This window comes from Vanessa cardui, chromosome 30 (genome assembly GCF_905220365.1).
Source record: "Vanessa cardui chromosome 30, ilVanCard2.1, whole genome shotgun sequence".
Taxonomy (NCBI): domain Eukaryota; kingdom Metazoa; phylum Arthropoda; class Insecta; order Lepidoptera; family Nymphalidae; genus Vanessa; species Vanessa cardui.
This window is the reverse complement of record NC_061152.1, coordinates 316,983-336,294: the sequence shown is the minus strand read 5'-3', so window position 1 is coordinate 336,294 and position 19,312 is coordinate 316,983. Positions and strand designations below refer to the sequence as shown.

At 34.9% G+C, this 19,312-nt stretch overlaps 2 protein-coding genes across 2 annotated transcripts; one reads left to right on the top strand and one right to left on the bottom strand.

Annotated features, from left to right (window-relative positions):
• Positions 1-2,784: 2,784 nt before the first annotated feature.
• On the bottom strand, positions 2,785-6,488 carry LOC124542190 (zinc finger protein 729-like). Its single transcript, XM_047120133.1, has 2 exons — positions 6,197-6,488; positions 2,785-4,669 (listed from the first exon to the last, which is right to left on the bottom strand). The coding sequence occupies exon 2, from the start codon at positions 4,658-4,660 to the stop codon at positions 3,272-3,274; it is 1,389 nt and encodes a 462-aa protein (XP_046976089.1). The 5' UTR covers positions 4,661-4,669; positions 6,197-6,488; the 3' UTR covers positions 2,785-3,271.
• A 273-nt stretch (positions 6,489-6,761) lies between these two features.
• Positions 6,762-19,276, top strand: LOC124542185 (tubulin beta chain-like). Its single transcript, XM_047120126.1, has 12 exons — positions 6,762-6,965; positions 9,397-9,508; positions 11,152-11,277; positions 12,231-12,332; positions 12,996-13,123; positions 14,422-14,589; positions 15,009-15,123; positions 16,124-16,194; positions 16,761-16,900; positions 17,926-18,085; positions 18,652-18,753; positions 19,146-19,276. The coding sequence occupies exons 1-12, from the start codon at positions 6,909-6,911 to the stop codon at positions 19,212-19,214; spliced, it is 1,350 nt and encodes a 449-aa protein (XP_046976082.1). The 5' UTR covers positions 6,762-6,908; the 3' UTR covers positions 19,215-19,276.
• Positions 19,277-19,312: the final 36 nt, after the last annotated feature.

Below are 19,312 nucleotides of genomic sequence, written 5' to 3'. Positions count from 1 at the left end.
GAGCGGTAATCTGCTTTACCGATCGAGAATGACATATTGCGTCGCCATGATTTGGCGTTTAGATTCAAAAGGTACTACCAGTTTAAGACTTGATAAAGGAATGAATTTGAAAACTGACGAAGGTTTTCTTACTCTGTACATCTCCACGAAATTATTCACTGCAGTTAAACCATTTTCATTATTGTAATTTTCCTAGCTTACTTTACAAATAAATATACAGCTATTGTAACGTAGATGCATATTTTTAATATTTTTAACTTTGCCGTTTTGTAAATTCAAATTGTGTGTAAAAAATATATTGGTAAAAAAGCATATTATTCGATACAAGATTTTATAGATGATAAAAAAGCGTTGAATTAATACCTGTTGACTTCCAGGCAGGATATATTACATACATATATAATTGTATTTAACTAAGGACTGTATGTTTTAAATGTTAAAAAAGAGTAACTACTGAGTTGCTTGCCGGTTCTTCTCGGTAGAATCTACTTTCCGAACCGGTGGTAGCTTCACTTAATTGTAAAATGACGATTCAAAAGTGCTTGTAAAAGCCCACTTGAATAAAGTTTATTTTGATTTGATTTGAATAGATATTATTACTATTCAGAAAAGTGGTACGATTATCAACAAAAAATATGTTGAAGGAATACCTACTGACTTTCTTACCGGTTCTTCTCCGTAGAATGTACATTCCAAACCAGTGTTAGCTTCTCTTAATATAGTTAATAAATGATTTTAAAGTGCTTGTAAAAGCCTATTTGAATATAGCATATTTTGTTTTTTTTTTATTTTAATAATAAAAAAATGAATAAACATCCAGAAAAGAACATAAAAAAATTATGTTAAACCATTTATTTGTAATAACAAAGTAAATAATTAGTGCATAATAGGAAAAATTTATAATAATCTATCTTATGATAAAGATTTGTTTTAAAATGAAATATATCTTTACAAATAGACAATTTTTAAGTAAATTATTTACAGATTAAAAAACATTCAACTCGGAACTACCTCAGAGCTTAATTAAACCCCCCTTAATTAACTCAAATAAGGACATAATTATACCAAAACTAATAATATACAACACGTTTATAAACACATTAATTGTTAAGATTGTATCGCTTATAATAAACCAAACATACCTATGATTTTGTTATATACCAAATTATCTTTACAAATAACATAATCTAACAGATTAATATTATATATAGAACCTATTTACAAATTAATAAAACGCGATCACATACATAATAATTATGACCGTTACAGTGACCACGTGACACAAACGACAATGTCACTTGACACATTAGTTAAATGATATTTAATTATCTTTTTATTAACAGAGATAGTTCCTTTCTAAAACCATATGCACCCTAAAATTTAAATGCATATATGCGGATGCATTTAAAACAAAAATACACAGATAAGATACGATCGCGGAGAGAATGCGTCATCAAGAGATCAATCATCGACGACCCTTCTTACGAATCATATCCAAATTTTCGCGATGAATGTTACTTTAACTATGACAGATATGTCAAATATTTACTTCTGTCATTTTGACAAGCTCAACTGTCAGATCTGACAGTTCGAATTGTCAAAGCACGTATCCTCTCGGCGACGAAACGTTTAAATTTTCTGATAACATTATACTTGTTTAAAACCATATCACGCACAAGCCTTATTTATAACATATAAGTTAAAGTATATTTCATTGTATTTTACAGCTCATTGGATTGAAAACTGTCGGACATCAATATTTATTTTAATCAATTCGATTCAATTCAAAATTCGTGCAAACGCTTCGTATAATTAAGTTAAAATATATTTACAAGCTATACGAAATAGCTGTTATATAAAAATCATATCCCGAATACTCATAGTAAAACGATCCTTTATAGTTTTAAAGTATTCTATAATAATGAATATTACGCCAATGCTTGTTTGTATTACATTGGAAAAATACGAAATGATATGATCGTTCTTTAACTGATGTTCGTTCAGTGATTTATTATTTATGGCGTCGTAAGGTGGGCAGATATATGAGCCTCCTGATGGTATGTGGTCATTACCAATAGACAACAATGACGTGTACTATGCTTGTAGAGTGGCTAGCCGAAAAACTAGTGTCACTATTTATAACATAATACTATACCACTTGACGACTTATATCCACTTAAATTTGACTTCAGAAGTTCCTATACTGCGTCGATATTAAAAACGCCATAATTTTCCAAATCCACAAAGGATATAATAGATTATTCAAGCTCACGAATTCATCTTGGCTTTAATGACAACGAAAAAAATAATTCCTTATTATAGTATACATCATATGGGCTGATTATAAAGATTTCCAAATACCTTAAATGCAGGAAAACTTCATTAATTGAATAAAAATGTGGATACGTTTTAACCCTTTAGGTTGAGAATTAAACGTGTGATTATCTTTTACAACCTAAATAAGTGGATTAGGAGCTTGTTATATTCCTCATCTTTTGGAACAGCCATAATGTGAAAAATTAATTCCATTACGTAGACGAATCTAATCATATTGTATCATGCATTTTAAGAATATGACACAACATCACATACATTACTCTGATCCCAATGTAAGTAGCTAAAGCACTTGTGTTGTGGAAATTCAGAAGTAACGATGGGACAAACACCCAGACCCAAAACATCATAGAAAACTAATGATAATCTACATCGATTCGGCCGGGAATCAAACCCACCACACACTACGACCACGCCGGTCGTCATTATCGCAGAATAATAATGCCATCAGAAAAAATAAACGTTAATTAATGAGACATTTTAAAAAATTGGTTCAAATTGTATTCCAGCACTTAGTCGCTGTTATTAAGACTTTTAAAAGACATTTATATGCCAAAATTAGAACTAGTTTCAAGCTTAATGACATATACGACTCTGAAAACTCAAATCACCATCTTGCACTTTCGACGAAACGATCTCCAAACTCCATCCCTTTCCCATCCCATTCCATCCATCCATGGAAACATTTCACCAACTCTGATACTTAGCTAAACATCGATAATTACCATTTAAAAATATTATGCCCTAATTTTTATCCGTTCAGAAATGAGCTAGCATTATCTAGTTGAAAAAAAATTGTTTGATCATTTCTGTATTATTGCTATAACCTTGCAATTAGCACCCCAACTGAGGTCCTCCTGAAGAATGGTATGTCTTAATTCATCTTATTTAAAATGCTCGTATTTTAAGCTAAATGTTAAGTAAATTGGTAGTAAGATTATTCTGATTCGGATTCCGTTTCGCCGGACTCGGATTCGGAACTTGAAACCGGCTCGCATTTTATGAACTCGATCTCCTTTCTCGCGTTCCGGGGCCTCCCCCGTTTCTTCGCCGTCTTCGGCGGGGCTTCCCCGTCGTCCATTACAGTTTTCACCATCTGCGATATGCGTTTCAAGTGCTGTTGTTCATGTCTCTGCAAATGGTTGTTAAGATATCTCTTGATCTTGAATTTCTTCCCGCACTGATCGCACTCGTGTTGGTAGTTGCTCTCGTCGACTTCGACATGCACCGAGTTATTATGGCGTCGCAGGTAGTGCGCATGCGCGAACTCCTTATCGCACTTCTCGCAGCGTATCTTCGGCTTGTTCGGGTGCACGATCTTCTTGTGCTTCTTCAAACGGACCGCCGAGTGGAAGAACTTATCGCAGAGGTCGCACTTGACCTTCTTCTCGAACGACGTGTGCACCTGCATGTGCTCTTTAAGGTACTGGTCATTCTTGAACTCCTTCAGGCACTCCGGACACGTGACCTTCGACTCGAGCGGCGGGTGTATGTTGAGGATGTGACGCTTCATATGGTGTCTCGACTTAAATGTCATCGGGCAAAACACGCACGGATGCCGCTCCACTTGCGAATGCTGGAAGTGGAGATGTCTGTTCAGATTCAGGTGACTCTTGTACAGCTTCTGGCAGATATGACACTTGTACTTGTCCTTGTCCGGCCTGTGGCAGTTGTCCATGTGGTATCTCAGCTTGTAGGGCACCGCAAACTCCTTGCCGCACTCCGGACACTTTATCTCCGGCAGCGTGTTTGGGTGTATGCGTTTCACGTGCATGTGTAGAGCTCGTCTCGTCCGGAACTCCTGGAGGCAGAACTGGCAGTAGCACTTCTCAGAATCTGAGTAGTGTTTGTTCATCCGATGCATGTATAGATAGTGTTTATTCTTAAACGTTTTATCACATATGTCACAGATCACCGCTGACTCCTCGGAGGAATGCACTCTCGTCGTATGAAGATACAGGTTCTGATAATTCTTGAACTCCTTGTTGCATTTCTGGCATATGTAACGCTTGGTCCGCTTCGGGAACATGACTGGCTTCCAAGTGGACAGAACAGACTCGTACATGGCCCTCTGTTCCTCTGTTAATGCTGAGCTGGTAACGCTAATGAACTTCGTGGGGGGGCGGTTGGGCATAGGGCCGGGTCTTGGTATGATTTGATCCTCCACCTTCGGAGGGGGGTAAGCGAGTTCTTCTTTAGGCATTGCATAATCTTCGGGCATAGCTTGGGAGTATTGATCCTGGGGCTTCGCATCGAGGAAGTGTCCCTCTATCTTCGTTGGATACACATCCTCCATTTTTGGTTGCTGGAACATTGGCTCCTCCATCTTTATAATCTGGAGAAAAACAACAGAAGTCTCATTAATATTTTTTTAACTTACATGACATAACGACAAGACAAATCTTCAAATTGGGCTACGCTGAGACTGTTTTTAACTATGTGCATTAAATAAATTACAAATTATTTGAATTTTGGAGTGTTTAGTTGAATTTCCTACAAAGTAATCTATAAATGGCACAATTCTAAGCTAATTTTTCCTTTGCTCTTAAGACTATTGAGAAATGGGTTTTTAATAATTTAGATATTGACACAAATCCATCAGACTAAAGTTGCTAACTACAATTTAGAAACATATGTCTGGTCTTGTATACCGCACATACACATAAATACTCTTTGACATCCTCAAAAATGGACTTTGCACAGACCTCATCCGTTGCCTTAAAAAATCTTAATTCAGCTCAAGATTGTGTTGTATGTCAGTAGATAATTAAAGAATTCTATGAACCAGATTATATGATATTGTTTAAATTTCTGTTTATATAATAAAAAAAAATGAAGTTTTCATTTGTAATACCAAAACAACATAAGTAGTATAATGTTAACAGGAATTTCAAACAAGAGACACAATTGTTTACAAGTCTGTCTGTCTGTTTGTTGTGTTATCTTTATAACGGCTAAACTGATTTTGATGACGTTTTCACTTTAAATAGCTAAGATTTTAAGCAAGTAACTTAATGTTCATGATTAGTGTGAATACTACAAGCCTCGAATAAAATAGAATAGGAGGTAGAGAATATAATGATGACATTCCAACTAATTTAAAGACTCAAATCTGGGCGAGCACCGACATTTTTATGTACTATGTATTTATAATTCAACTACTATTAACATATATATAGAATATAATTCACATAATACATAACTAAGCTCTGATTGCCATCCTCTAAGCTCCAAAACTGTGTTTACACGAAAACACTTTATATTTATTATTGTATACATATTGTACACCTACAAATATATCTTGATGCTGATAGTTTATCCTTTGTTAAAATATGACATATATAATAAATATTTTTACATATTTGTGGGAGACATGAAGGCTACTCGTTAACAAGTAAATATAACTAATTCCAACTGAGATGAGCGAGCAAATACCATCATATGCGACTGAGTAAATTTATGTATACGCTGTGCGCTAATATGACATATTCAATATTATTCTTCATCATTTTAAAAAGTACTAGACACTGAAATAAGGCAAAAATATCAATTGTATTGAAAAATCACCCTAAAATACTTTGAATGTATGTAAACAAAATGTTCTTGATGATAAACAATACACTTGATACAATAAAAATTGTAGTATTTCATTTTTTTTTAATACACAAATATTAGTTTAAAATGTCATAAATACTCATTCTATGAGCGAATTAATCCATACGAAACGTAACTGGGTGTTTCTTTCATTGCTGTGAAGTTACCTATGACATAGGCTAACTTTAAACATCGAATATATTGAAAATTACAGAAAATATTTTTCGTAAAACTTTTTGCGGTTTGAATAAATATGTAAAGTACTCACTTTTAACCGTTCGCGGTTTCCAGCTTACTTATTAAACACTGATACACGTCATAACTCCGTAAAAATACTTACTCAACAATAGAATTTATGCTTTAAGATAGTTTAAGTGCCAATACGCCTCAAGCGATTTTTAGTCAACATGGCGTCAATGTAAGCTTATAAACAATAATAAAATAAAATTAGAATAAAAGAAAACACAATAATGTTACTTATTTTTAAAATATATGATTTATAATTATATTATTTTAATAAAAATTCACGGCAAATTAGACCACGAAAAATTGTTGTTTGACAATTGACATTACGAAAGCTCACAGATGCAAAATCGATGAAATTAATATTTTTTTAATAACAAAAATACTAAAATGATGAATTTATTTTTTTACATTTAATATCCAGAATAACATTTTACATTGCTAAGAATTTATTTTACATTTACAATAGTATTTATATGATAAAAGATCCGATGAGTCTATTTTTATTAAATAAAATAAATGGCAAGATTAATTTTACAAATTAATTATATACATATTTATATCTACTTATATATCTTATTGTAATACAATTTTGAATAATCTTCAATGAACATTATAATAATAAATAGCAACTATTTCCCATCGACACACGTGTGAATCCACGCTTATAATAGTTGAAAATTTCCCCTACCGTTTTAAAAACATACATAAGTGCTTAGTAGTAAAAATTGTTAAAAATGCGTGAAATAGTGCATTTGCAGGCGGGGCAGTGCGGCAACCAGATTGGTTCGAAGGTGATACTGAAAAATATGTTTTTTTTTGTAAAATATTTTATAGTACTAAGACGTAAATAGAAAAGTATAAAGTCTATTTATAATTTTGTTATGCTCTAAATATCTTAGTTGATGAGATCACGGTCCATTGCTCGTCTTGAAGATGCAATAATCATTAACTCTCACTTAAATTCTTATCACAAAAAATTGCAACAAAATTTTCTACTCTTACCTACTTATTTACATACATAAATAAAAAACAAGTGGAATTTATGTCAACGTTACATAATTTCGTTTAGTGTGTGAAATTAAATAATATAAACGACGTAATCTGTTCAAATTCACAATAAATACATATTTTTTGCGATATTAATATAATATTCCAAGTTTATTTTTTTTATTCAGGTACTAATTATAGTAAGTTTATTTAGCTATTTAAAATATACGATACGATAAAGTGATTCTAATAAAATAATAATTATTATTCAATTTTAGTAATAATGATCGTCGTACTAAGATCAGTGACGTCAAATAAATTAAAAAAAATAAGTTGTAGTAAAACCAAAAAGTATTTCTGTTTTTGTAAATCAACTTATGTCCGGAAATTAAAAGTTGAGATACAATTTATTTAAATAAGTACTTTTTTCCCTTTTATGAATGTATTTTTTTTATTATTTATATCATAAAAAGGTTATATAGGACGATAACCCAAGAACGAGCAGAAATACGTTAGTTCTTTGTCACATAAACCGCAACGTTACCGCAAGCTCAAATTTCTGTACTAGAAAAAAAATATGTAACAGTGTAGCTTACTAGCATCTGTTTTTATATGATTGTGTGGAAATTATTACACGTTACGTACGTTATTTTAAATAATTACGATTTTAACGTACGATTTATTTATTAACTAAATTCTTATTGTTATCTAATCAGTAGTACTGTTACTGTGTAACGCTTGTAGGCACGAAAGTGAGAGTGTGCGAAAAGGTTGCTTTTCTATATAAATGATGATGAATGAATGAATGTATGTCAATAAGTGCATATATATCAGAAATTATGAAGCTCAGCCCTTACATTTGAGTACAATGAAATCACTTTAATCTATTGGGTCAATTACTGGTATACATTTATTTGAATCAAATAATCTTCTAGATCATCATCACTGGTCTTCCAGCCTGGCCTAAGCTAGGCATGAGTACGGGCCTCGAGGTTACCCTCCTTACCCGGGCTTTTCCTCCTCGGTAGCCTCGGCTACCGCGTCACTTGTTCTTGACCCGATGGGTCAGGGTCCGTGGACCCAGTGGTGTCTTCTTTTTAGTAATGGTCTAATCTTTGGGTTGTCTCGTCCTTGGGTTGTCATGTCCGGTGGTTTGTCGTCCTATCCTAGCTCCAGATTGTCTGCGTCGATGTCTGCGTCGGGGCAGGTGGTCGGCGGCAGCAGGAGCTCACGAGGTTGAGGACGCCCGTCAGGTGGTCTGGCATGTAGTGGTGCGATACCGTGGAGGTGCCCGCACACACTCTTGTCCGCACGAGCGAACATGGTGCGCGCGAGGTGTCGGACGAACTCCTCCACGGTGGGCGACCTGGTGTCTCTGTGTATGACGTCATTTCTGACGTACCTTGGAGCTCCTACTATGAGATCAAGATCAATCTTCTAGATGTCTATCTTAGCTCCGTCATATGTATAGACGACATATAGATGGCGAACTATTTGACTTCCAGGTAGTAGAGGGACATTGTAGTAGAGGTGGTGACTGATGGTCGTAGGTTCGTTTGGGTTCTTGCTTGTAGTCTGTCACCTAGGTGTTTGTATATAATTTTGTGCATAATTAATCTTAGACATAATTTAACCACCACACCGAGAACAAATGTACCAGCAATAAATCTTTTAATTTAATTATGGATATCGTGATCTAGCACGTTTAAATGTCGCAACTAATTAGTTTAATTAGCCTTTTAATTGAAAGCAAAGCCTTTTTATAATAGCACTGTTCAACTAGCAGTCAAGAGAATCTATATATTAAATTATTTTTTTTTAGACTTTACTGAATAAAAAATACTTGGTAGGTTAAAGCGAGTTATTTGGTTAAATAATTAATATAAATTGTATCTCTTTGTCTATTTTAAGTAGAATCTAAACCAAACTACCTTATCTTAGAACAATTTATTTTAGAGGAATTGAATTTTAGAAGATTCTAGAAGAAGAAGAGGCTTAATTAAATGGCTAATAGGGCTAGTTGTTTTCGCGTAACGACGTATAAATATATAAGGGCCAAAACTATATATAAAACTTGCAACCCGACACTAGTCAAATGACCAGCGTGGTGGAATATGCTTTAAACCTTCTCAAAAGGAGACTTAGCCCAGCAGTGGGAAATTACAAGCTGTTAATGTTTGGTTAAAGGCATTTTACAATATATTTCTATATATACTTCATATTTCTCTTCTACAGTTTTGGGAGATAATATCAGACGAACATGGTATTGATACGACGGGGCACTACCACGGGGACAGCGATTTACAGCTGGAGAGGATACAGGTCTACTACAATGAGGCATCTGATGGTATGTACAGCTTATCCACGTATCCCTTACTGTACTTGGCAGAATTGTGGCCATAGTGCCTTTTCCTTGGACTACCTATTTTCATAGGAGATAATATCGTTCATGGACGAACGTAAACCGATTTGGACACTCCATACTTTCACTGTGATAATCCAATAGGCAAGCGATCCAAAGCGAACCAGTTTCAAGAGCTTTTTATTATCTATTTTAGAACAACAGGTCGCCATTTTTTTTTGTAGAGAATGTAAATTGCTTTTCGCTATATACAAAAACGATCGATGAACTTTTAATTTCAAAAATATAATGAACTACAGTACGACACAACTTAGATGTCGCATCGGCAAAATTCGTAAAACCGATCACATCCGAATTGAGTACGCCATCCCAAATTGTCAATATATATTTCTCACGTGAATATGATCTTTGCACAAACGTAATAACTTGTAATATCATATGACCTAATATATTCGTCAATTTGACGCGTGGATTTACATGCGTTTGCTTTCTCTGACGCGTGAATCTATAGCGACGAATAGCGTCGAATGGCGCGATAGGGAGCTGTTTCTATTGGTTGTGTAAATCGGCAGTAATCGGTTTTATTTTCATTCCATTGCATTTTCCGATGCTACATCTAATTTGTGCCCTACTATAGTTCATTATTATTTTTGAATTAAAAGTTTTTTTAGTATCTAACAACTTCATAGTTATGCGTTTAAAACCTTACAATACATACAACGCTATACACTAGTATAAAAATCATAGTAAGCAGCGGATTTACAAATCTGCCACTGAAGGCTATTAAATTTCTGCCGCCCCTACTTTTTTTTGCAACATTTATGATTTGTGTTTTATCGTCCCCATTACATCGTTTTTTTCCCGTTATTAGTGTGATTATAAACTAGGTGATATTTCTGTCAGTTACTAGATTATTTTTCCAACTCGCTATGCAGTGGCGATTATACGGATTACGGACGTAATCTGTACACATATAATTATGAGTTTTTTTTTAAATTTCTGTAAGATTTGCCTCCCTAGGCTCCAGCCTACTTAGCCTATTGGTAAATCCGCTGCTGATTGTAAGTATAGAAATACACCTGCCAGGCGTTGTCATGGCGATGACTTTGACGGTATAGAAGTTTATGCGACACAGCGCCATCTAGTGTTGACATACTATAGCATTTGTATTACAATAACGTTCTCTTAGAAAGAATACATACTTTGCAAACTTTCATAATGATCGGTCACACGGTTTTGAAGTCTATTCTTCTAAAACATAAATATTTGTTCTTAAGATTATTTTTAATGATCATACCTGAGATTAGTTAATTGTATTCAACATAAAAAAACTTGATTTTCTTTTATTATTATACAGTTGGTTGATATGCATAAGTTCAGATGGAACAATTTAACATACATATATCTTCACTGTTAATATAGAGATCTAAGTTCGGACAAGCACCATTGAAGCTTCATGTGCTTAAATAGATTTATTCCATGGATTTTAAGGATTCGTGTATCCATCAATCCATAAACATCCATGGAATAAACTCCAAACTAAGTCCAAGGTCCATTTAAAGAATGTCACATGATAGTGCTTTATTCGGAACTGATTCTTGGTATATAGACTTATTATTCCTAAATAGGCAAGAGGTTCGTCCCGCGAGCGGTGCTCATCGACCTGGAACCGGGAACGATGGACGCCATCAGGTCCTCGACGTATGGACAGCTGTTCAGACCTGACAACTACGTGTTTGGGCAGAGTGGTGCTGGTAAGTTAATTTATTTTGCAAAATCTTAATCTATTAAGTACAAAAAGAAACATCCCTTATAACGCCAATTTCATAAAAACCTTGAAAATTAAATGTTATATTAAGATAATTCTTTTTTGACAATTTGTAATTGTTTATATAAATGAAATATAACAAAGAAAGGGTCAGGAGGGGATCATTTATTGTTCCCACTTTTACACTCACACACGTGGATTTTATTAGAGTTTGCTCAAACCCTAAGACCATTTAACAATTAATTACTTGTTTTTACGAATAAATTTTATGGCGTCAATTTAGAAGACTAAAATACATGCAATTAAACAAATGAGAAAAACATATTATAGTATGTCTGTTAAATAATTTTAAAAACCAATTCTAATTCTAGATCTAGATTATGTTCATAATCGAAAAGAACATAATAGGCTATTTGATAATCCGAAAAATAAATTGTGAATTATTTTAATCAGTGTATATTATGAGTTTAGAAATGGTTATTTAGTAGTTGAAAATGATACTTAATTTATTCAAAAATCCATAAATAAAAATGAATTTTTTCAAACGTTTGTCACGTGACACAAAACGCTTCTGATTGGCCGGGCTTATGATGAAGTCACTTTCTTGTAAACTTTGCTTTTCTACTATATGTACCACAGATTAAAATACAGGAAAGTGACGTCACGGACCCCATTGCAACGCCATATTGTCCTAGTAGCGTTTTTGCGCGCTATTTAATTATGGAAATTTTAATACATATAGTACTAGTAATAAAAACTTTTACTGTGTTCCTTAACTTCTACTTAATAATATAAAATGGATTATAAAAACCAGTGAAATAGCCTGTTATTCAAACACACCATTTTAATGTAGACTATTTACACGATGTCATAATTAAACTTAGACTACAACATCTCATTTTTAATATAGAATCTTGCACCAACGTTTCTTTCTGACAGGTAACAACTGGGCGAAGGGTCACTACACTGAAGGAGCGGAGTTGGTCGATTCCGTGATGGATGTCGTCAGAAAAGAAGCTGAGCCGTGCGACTGTTTACAAGGTGATTTTGATATTAGACACAACGTACGAAACGTCACTTCGAGGTCATTTTAAGGTCACCTGGTTGAGATGAAGTTCCTTTCTCTATATATTATGTACTAGTTGCCCAAAAGCAAAAAAAGTAGCCTATATGCTTCCTTGGAGTTTAAACTTGCTTCATAGCAAATTTCATTAACTCGGTTCAGTGGTTTGGTCGTGAAAGAGCTACAGACAGACAGAGTTACTTTCACATTTATAATATTAGTATAGATTTAATAATAAATAAAGACAAAAACAATAAATGCATCATAATTTTTCTTTAACATAAAAAAATATTTCTTTTTTTTTAATTTGAAAATGTCTTTTAGCATTTTATATAAACATAGATTATTTGTTACTTAAAAAACAATACTTTTTCTTTTTTTGGTATAGGTTGGCGGACGAGCATATGGACCACCTGATGTTAAGTGGTCACCATCACCCATAGACAATGACGCTGTAAGAAATATTAACTATTCCTTACATCGTCAATGCGCCACCAACATTGGGAACTAAGATGTTATGTCCCTTGTGCCTGTAGTTAATTTCAATCTTGTTTTTAATTTAGCCTTTTGGACTACAACAGAAGTTTTTGTGCAAAATTGGCGTGACTAATGCTCGTGCTTTTAACTTTTTTGTCTCATAGGTTTCCAGCTGACCCATTCTCTTGGAGGCGGAACTGGATCTGGTCTAGGTACGCTGTTGCTGAGCAAGCTACGCGAGGAGTACCCTGATAGAATTGTCAACACATTCAGCGTTACGCCATCGCCTAAAGTAAGATTAACATAGCTTAGAAAGATGAAATTGTGTTCATAACTAGCTAAACATTAAACTCAAACTTTAGAGCTGAAATGGCCCATTGGTTAGAACGCGTGCATGTTAATCGATAATTTCGGATTCAAACCCAAGCAAGCACCACTATATATGTGTGCTTAATTTGTGTTTATAATTCATCTCGTGCTCAGTAAAGGAAAATATCGTGACGAAACCTGCATGTGTCTAATTTCATCGAACTTTTGCCACATGTGCATTCCATCAACCCGCATTGGAATAGCGTGGTGGAATATATTCCAAACCCTCTTCTTATTGGAAGAGGAGTCTTTATCCCAGCAGTGGGAAATTTACAAGCTGTTATTTTACTTTACTTTACAAAGCATTACCAAGAAGTAAACAAAATATATCAGAATAAATAAATAAATATATCTAAAAGTGATAGAAGACATCTAAACACAGAAAGGACTCAATTAGCTCGCTTTGTCAATTTTAAGTGTTCAAAAACGATTGAAGTCTGTTCCAAATTAGTACAGAGTGTCAAATAAATTGACCCGGGGTTAACGGATAGTGGGCGAACTGACAAAAATGAGCATTAATATCAGCTGAATTACTATAAAAATTCGATATTTTAAAGATTTCTATAAAAAAAGACCATTTTAAAATAACCAACTCAGTTAATTTTTTTGGAAAATCTAATAAAAAAATTGTTGATAACGTTATATTGAAGGATGGGTGAGCCAGTGTAACTACAGGCGCAAATAACATCTTAATCCCGAAGGTTGATGGCGCATTGGCGATGAAAGGAATGGTTATTGTTTCTTACAGTGCCATTGTCTATGGGCGTTGGTGGTTACCATCAGGTGGCCCATATGCTCGTACCGCTAATATAACTTTAAATCATCTGCTTTAACTGCTTTTCGAAGTCACAACTGTCAATTCAAAAACCTTGGGATACAACAACAACAACAACAGCCTGTAAATTACCACTGCTGGGCCAAAGGCCTCCTCGCCCTTTGAGGAGAAGGTTTGGAACATATTCCACCACGCTTTTCCAATGCGGGTTGGTGGAACTCACATGTGGCAGAATTTCTATGAAATTTGTCACATGCAGGTTTCCTCACGATGTTTTCCTTCACCGCTGAGCACGAGATGAATTATAAAGACAAATTAAGCACTTGAATCAGCGGTGCTTGCCTGTTGAAACTGCAATCATCGGTTAAGATGCACGCGTTCTAACCACTGGGCCACCTCGACTCAATGTGTATATAACAAACTAAATAGATGAATCTTTCCACCAGGTATCAGACACTGTGGTGGAGCCGTACAATGCTACGCTGTCGGTCCACCAGTTGGTTGAAAACACCGACGAAACGTTCTGTATAGACAACGAAGCCCTGTATGACATCTGCTTCAGGACCCTCAGACTTTCCTCACCGACCTATGGAGACTTGAATCATTTGGTATCCGTAAGTATCATAGTATAGTACGACATAACTAGATGTAGCATCGGCAAAATTCGTAAAACCGATCACATCCGAATTGAGTACGCCATCCCAAATTATCAATATCTATTTCTTATGCGAATATGATCTTTACACAAACGCAATAACTTGTAATACCATATGACCTAATATATTCGTCAATTCGACGCGTCGCTTTACACGCACTCGCTGTCTCGGGTCGAACTGACGCGGGAATCTATAGCGACGAATAGCGTCGAGTGGCGCGATAGGGAGCTATTTCTATTGGTTGTGTAAATCGGCAGTAATCGGTTTTATTGAATTTGCCGATCCTACATCTAAGTTGTGTCATCCTACATGACAATCAACTAAATGATTTCCTTTCTTCTTATCGAAGTCTGTGTAAAATACTATTTCGTATTCAGCTCACGATGTCCGGTGTGACAACTTGCCTCCGTTTTCCGGGACAACTTAACGCAGACCTGAGGAAACTTGCTGTCAATATGGTGCCCTTCCCACGACTACACTTCTTTATGCCTGGTAAGTTTGCCCACGTGAAACAAAAGATAGTGTCAAAATTTGCCCATACAATACATACATCTGTAACGATCACATCCATAGGAAGAAAACTGCTTGCCGGTCGCGGCTTTTTGTAAGGTGTCAAGTACCAGTTAGATCATTGGAGTTCAAGCTGGTTTCATGCCAATTTTCATTAAATATGGTTCACCGAGCTGGGCGAGAAGAAACAGACTGACAGAGAGAGAGACATTTACATTAATAGATAAAATTATTTTACCTCAAACCTGCGTTAAATCTATTGTAATACATAAATGTATGAATTGTTTTGGTACTACTTTTATGTTGCGGATTTGGGATTTGGTCTTATATGATCCTTCTAACCTAGGCCAAATAGGAGATTCGGAGACTAATTTCTGTGTAATACTTGACTTGTAAGCGATCAGTTGGATCGGATCAGGAGCATTTCACTCCAGAGTAGGGGAGTACGATTGCCAACGCCCAAACTCTGTGCCAATACTGAGACTTATGTAAGATACAACAACAACAACAACAGCCTGTAAATTCCCACTGCTGGGCTAAAGGCCTCCTCTTCCTTAGGGAGAAGGTTTGGAACGTATTCCACCACGCTGTTCCAATGCGGGTTGGTGGAATATACATGTGGCAGAATTTATATGAAATTTGTCACATGCAGGTTTCGCGATGTTTTCCTTCACCGCCGAGTACGAGATGAATTATAAATACAAATTAAGCACATGAATCAGCGGTGCTTGCCTGGGTTTGAACCCGCAATCATCGGTTAAGATGCACGCGTTCTAACCACTGGGCCATCTCGACTCATGTAAGATAAGCCTCATTGAATCTTTAACACGCTCGACTAGAGTGTTAAAATAATCATTACTATTTTAATAGACCCCAGCAATATCTTCAACATGAGATCTCAGGAATAGAGATGTATACTCATAACACACAACGAGGCTGTTTGCAAGGAGTAATATTAAAGAACAAATTTTGATTTTTACAGGATTCGCGCCCCTAACTGCGCGAAACAGTCAAAGTTACAGAGCTCTCACTGTGGCGGAGTTAACGCAGCAGGTATATTTGTACCAATTACTTAATTCTCTTAAGAAAATCGGCTTATAAATCTTTTTATCATGGAATAGAACGCTATAATAAAAATCTAGAAGATAAACAAAAAATTGAATACAATACAACGTACAGTATTTACACTATATCAACAACAGCCTAACTAGAAGAAGAAGATAAATTTGCATGATGTAATAAGACTATGTATGTTCCAATGAGGGTGGCGTGATCATACTTGATCAAACCCTCTATAATGAAGGAAGATTTAAAAAAAAAAATAACAGCCTCTTAATTTATCACTGCTGGCCTATGGCCACCTCTCCCTATGAGGAGAAGGTTCGAACATATTCCACCACGCCGTTCCAATGCGAGTTGGTATATACACACGTGGAATTCCATGAAATTAGACATCCTCACGATGGTTTCCTTTACCGAGTACGAGATGAATTATAAACACAAATTAAGCATCTGAATATTCATTGGTGCTTGCCTGGGCTTAAACCTACTATCATTTTAAATGAACGCTTTAACCACCTCGGCTCCATACCTATATGGAAAAATGAAAATGTCCTCAGATGTTCAGTCCCGTGAACATGATGGCTGCTTGCGATCCTCGTCACGGACGCTATCTAACCGTGGCCGCCATCTTCAGAGGCCGCATGTCCATGAAGGACGTCGACGAGCAAATGCTCAGTGTACAGGATAAAAACAGCAGGTATGACTTTTAATGTTTCTTACTTCCCCCCTCATATAAACGTGTGCAATTTCAGTAGTTCGGGATGGCCAAAATAATATTAACGTTTTACAATTATGCTACAATCTCTCTATCTTTTTTTAGAATGCCCCACTATCGTCCAATTGTTTTATAATGACAGCTCAATAATATTTAAAATAAGATATAGTGTTCCATGCCAGTGTTAAATGCTATGCCATATAAAATAATATTAATTACAGTTTTACAAATAATAAATAACCTTTATTAACATAAGAATTAACAACATTAAATGCTTAAATATATATATATATATATATATATATATATATACAAATATGAACTAAAACTAGTTACTGTATAAATCTTGACCGCGTGGTATGGTGGCAAGAATGCTAGCATCATTTCCCCGTTGAGATATACAAATTATTGATCAATTAATTACAATAAATAGCTCCTGCTATATTAATAATATGCAGTAATGATGTGATATAAATTATGATATAGAATCAAATGTCATAAAACCGTATTGAAGGCTAAGGTTACTCTCGTAACACGTGTTTTTTGTTTTTGTTTTGCTATTTATTTCTTAAAATTGTTTTAACTTCCTCAAATGACGAAGTAGGAAGTATTCAACGTGGAAGAAGATCAGCTAGTTTAGGATTTAAACATTTCATGGCCTTGAGTAGGCCAAGTACCTTATTAACTTGTAGTAGATCTTATTACTATCACTTGAGAATTTCTTGTCCGAAAACAATACTGTATTCTATTTTCTGCATCAGAAATGACACAAACACATCTCATCACATCACACACACACAACACACACATACTCATTCATGCTTTTAACCGTGGCGCTTTTCTTAATTTCCCCCTCATGTAAACGTATTTCTTGTTTTTGTTTTGCTATTTATTTCTTAAAATTGTTTTTACTTCCTCAAATGACTCTGCTATGTATGTACTTAATGTTTTTTTTAATTCTCCATTGGGGTTGGGCTATTTATCCTTAACACATTTTCTGTTACCAGTTACTTCGTAGAATGGATACCCAATAATGTGAAAGTGGCTGTGTGCGACGTGCCCCCGCGGGGACTCAAGATGGCCGCCACGTTCGTGGGTAACTCCACCGCCATACAGGAGATATTCAAGCGCATATCTGAACAGTTTACATTGATGTTCAGGAGGAAGGTAAGGACTTATGGACTATGCAGACCCTTCATTCTCACTGGGCACTTTAGCCCAGGGCCCCGCGATCGGTAGGGGACCCTTCAGATCAAACAAACAAGTATAATAAAAATAGTGTTTCTTAATAAAAATAAATCTATAAAATTGTTTATCTACTTTCTTTATCTATTTTAAGAAATAGCTTTCGATCATAGGGGCCCTATTATCCTAAAATGACCAGGTTCCGCGATAACTTAAAGATGGCCTTGGTAATATGTACATAAATTACAAATTTGCAAATTTTTTTGCCAATTAAAATGAAATATTTCTTTATTAAATCTAACGTTAACTATTGTGCTTAATAATGGAAGCTTATCTAGCAAAATATTTGTGGTTTCTGTAAGCTATACTTTTCTTAAAATTAAGACCTTTCATATTGGATATGTATCTTAAACGATGATTATAATATAAATTAGGCCTGTGCACGCCACTGTGGTCTTTCTCTGACAACTCGCAATCAGCTCTTGCCTGCCGTCTTGCGTGCGTAAATCGTCGTGTAAAGCGTATAATTGTTATTATAACGTCAACAGGCTTTTCTTCATTGGTACACGGGCGAGGGTATGGATGAGATGGAGTTCACTGAGGCCGAGAGCAACATGAACGACCTGGTTTCAGAGTATCAGCAATATGAGGTTAGTAAATTTTATGACATTATTATCTACGTGAAAATATTTCAAAAAGCTATGAAAATCGAAATGAATCTAGGTAAAGTTACGTAATACGATAGTCTTAATTGTAATTTTTATATTTTCGTAGCGTAGAAAAAAGTAACCAGACTTTATTAATAACGACCAAAGATTATACGATGCTGTAACATGAACTTGATTTGACCTTCTGTCAAAATGCTATCGCGATCGGAAGTGTCACAAATTAAAAAAAAAGTTTGATATAACAATTAATACACTAATTACAGAAAACATAATTAAAAAAATGTCAAGCTTGAAGAAAGTATAAAAAAATTCATAAATTAATAATTGCGTTTTATTTTATTTTTTTTAATTGTTATTTTTTTAATTCTTAACAGGAAGTAGGCGTTGATGACGAGTTCGATGAACAAGAAGTGCAGGCTGAAGAAGAATACCCCGAAGAATAATTAAAAAATATATCAAATTTCTAGTCTTGAGATTCCCAATTTTCTATTTATTATCTGCGTCGCAAAAATGGCGGGAAATTTATATCAATCCTTGTAAT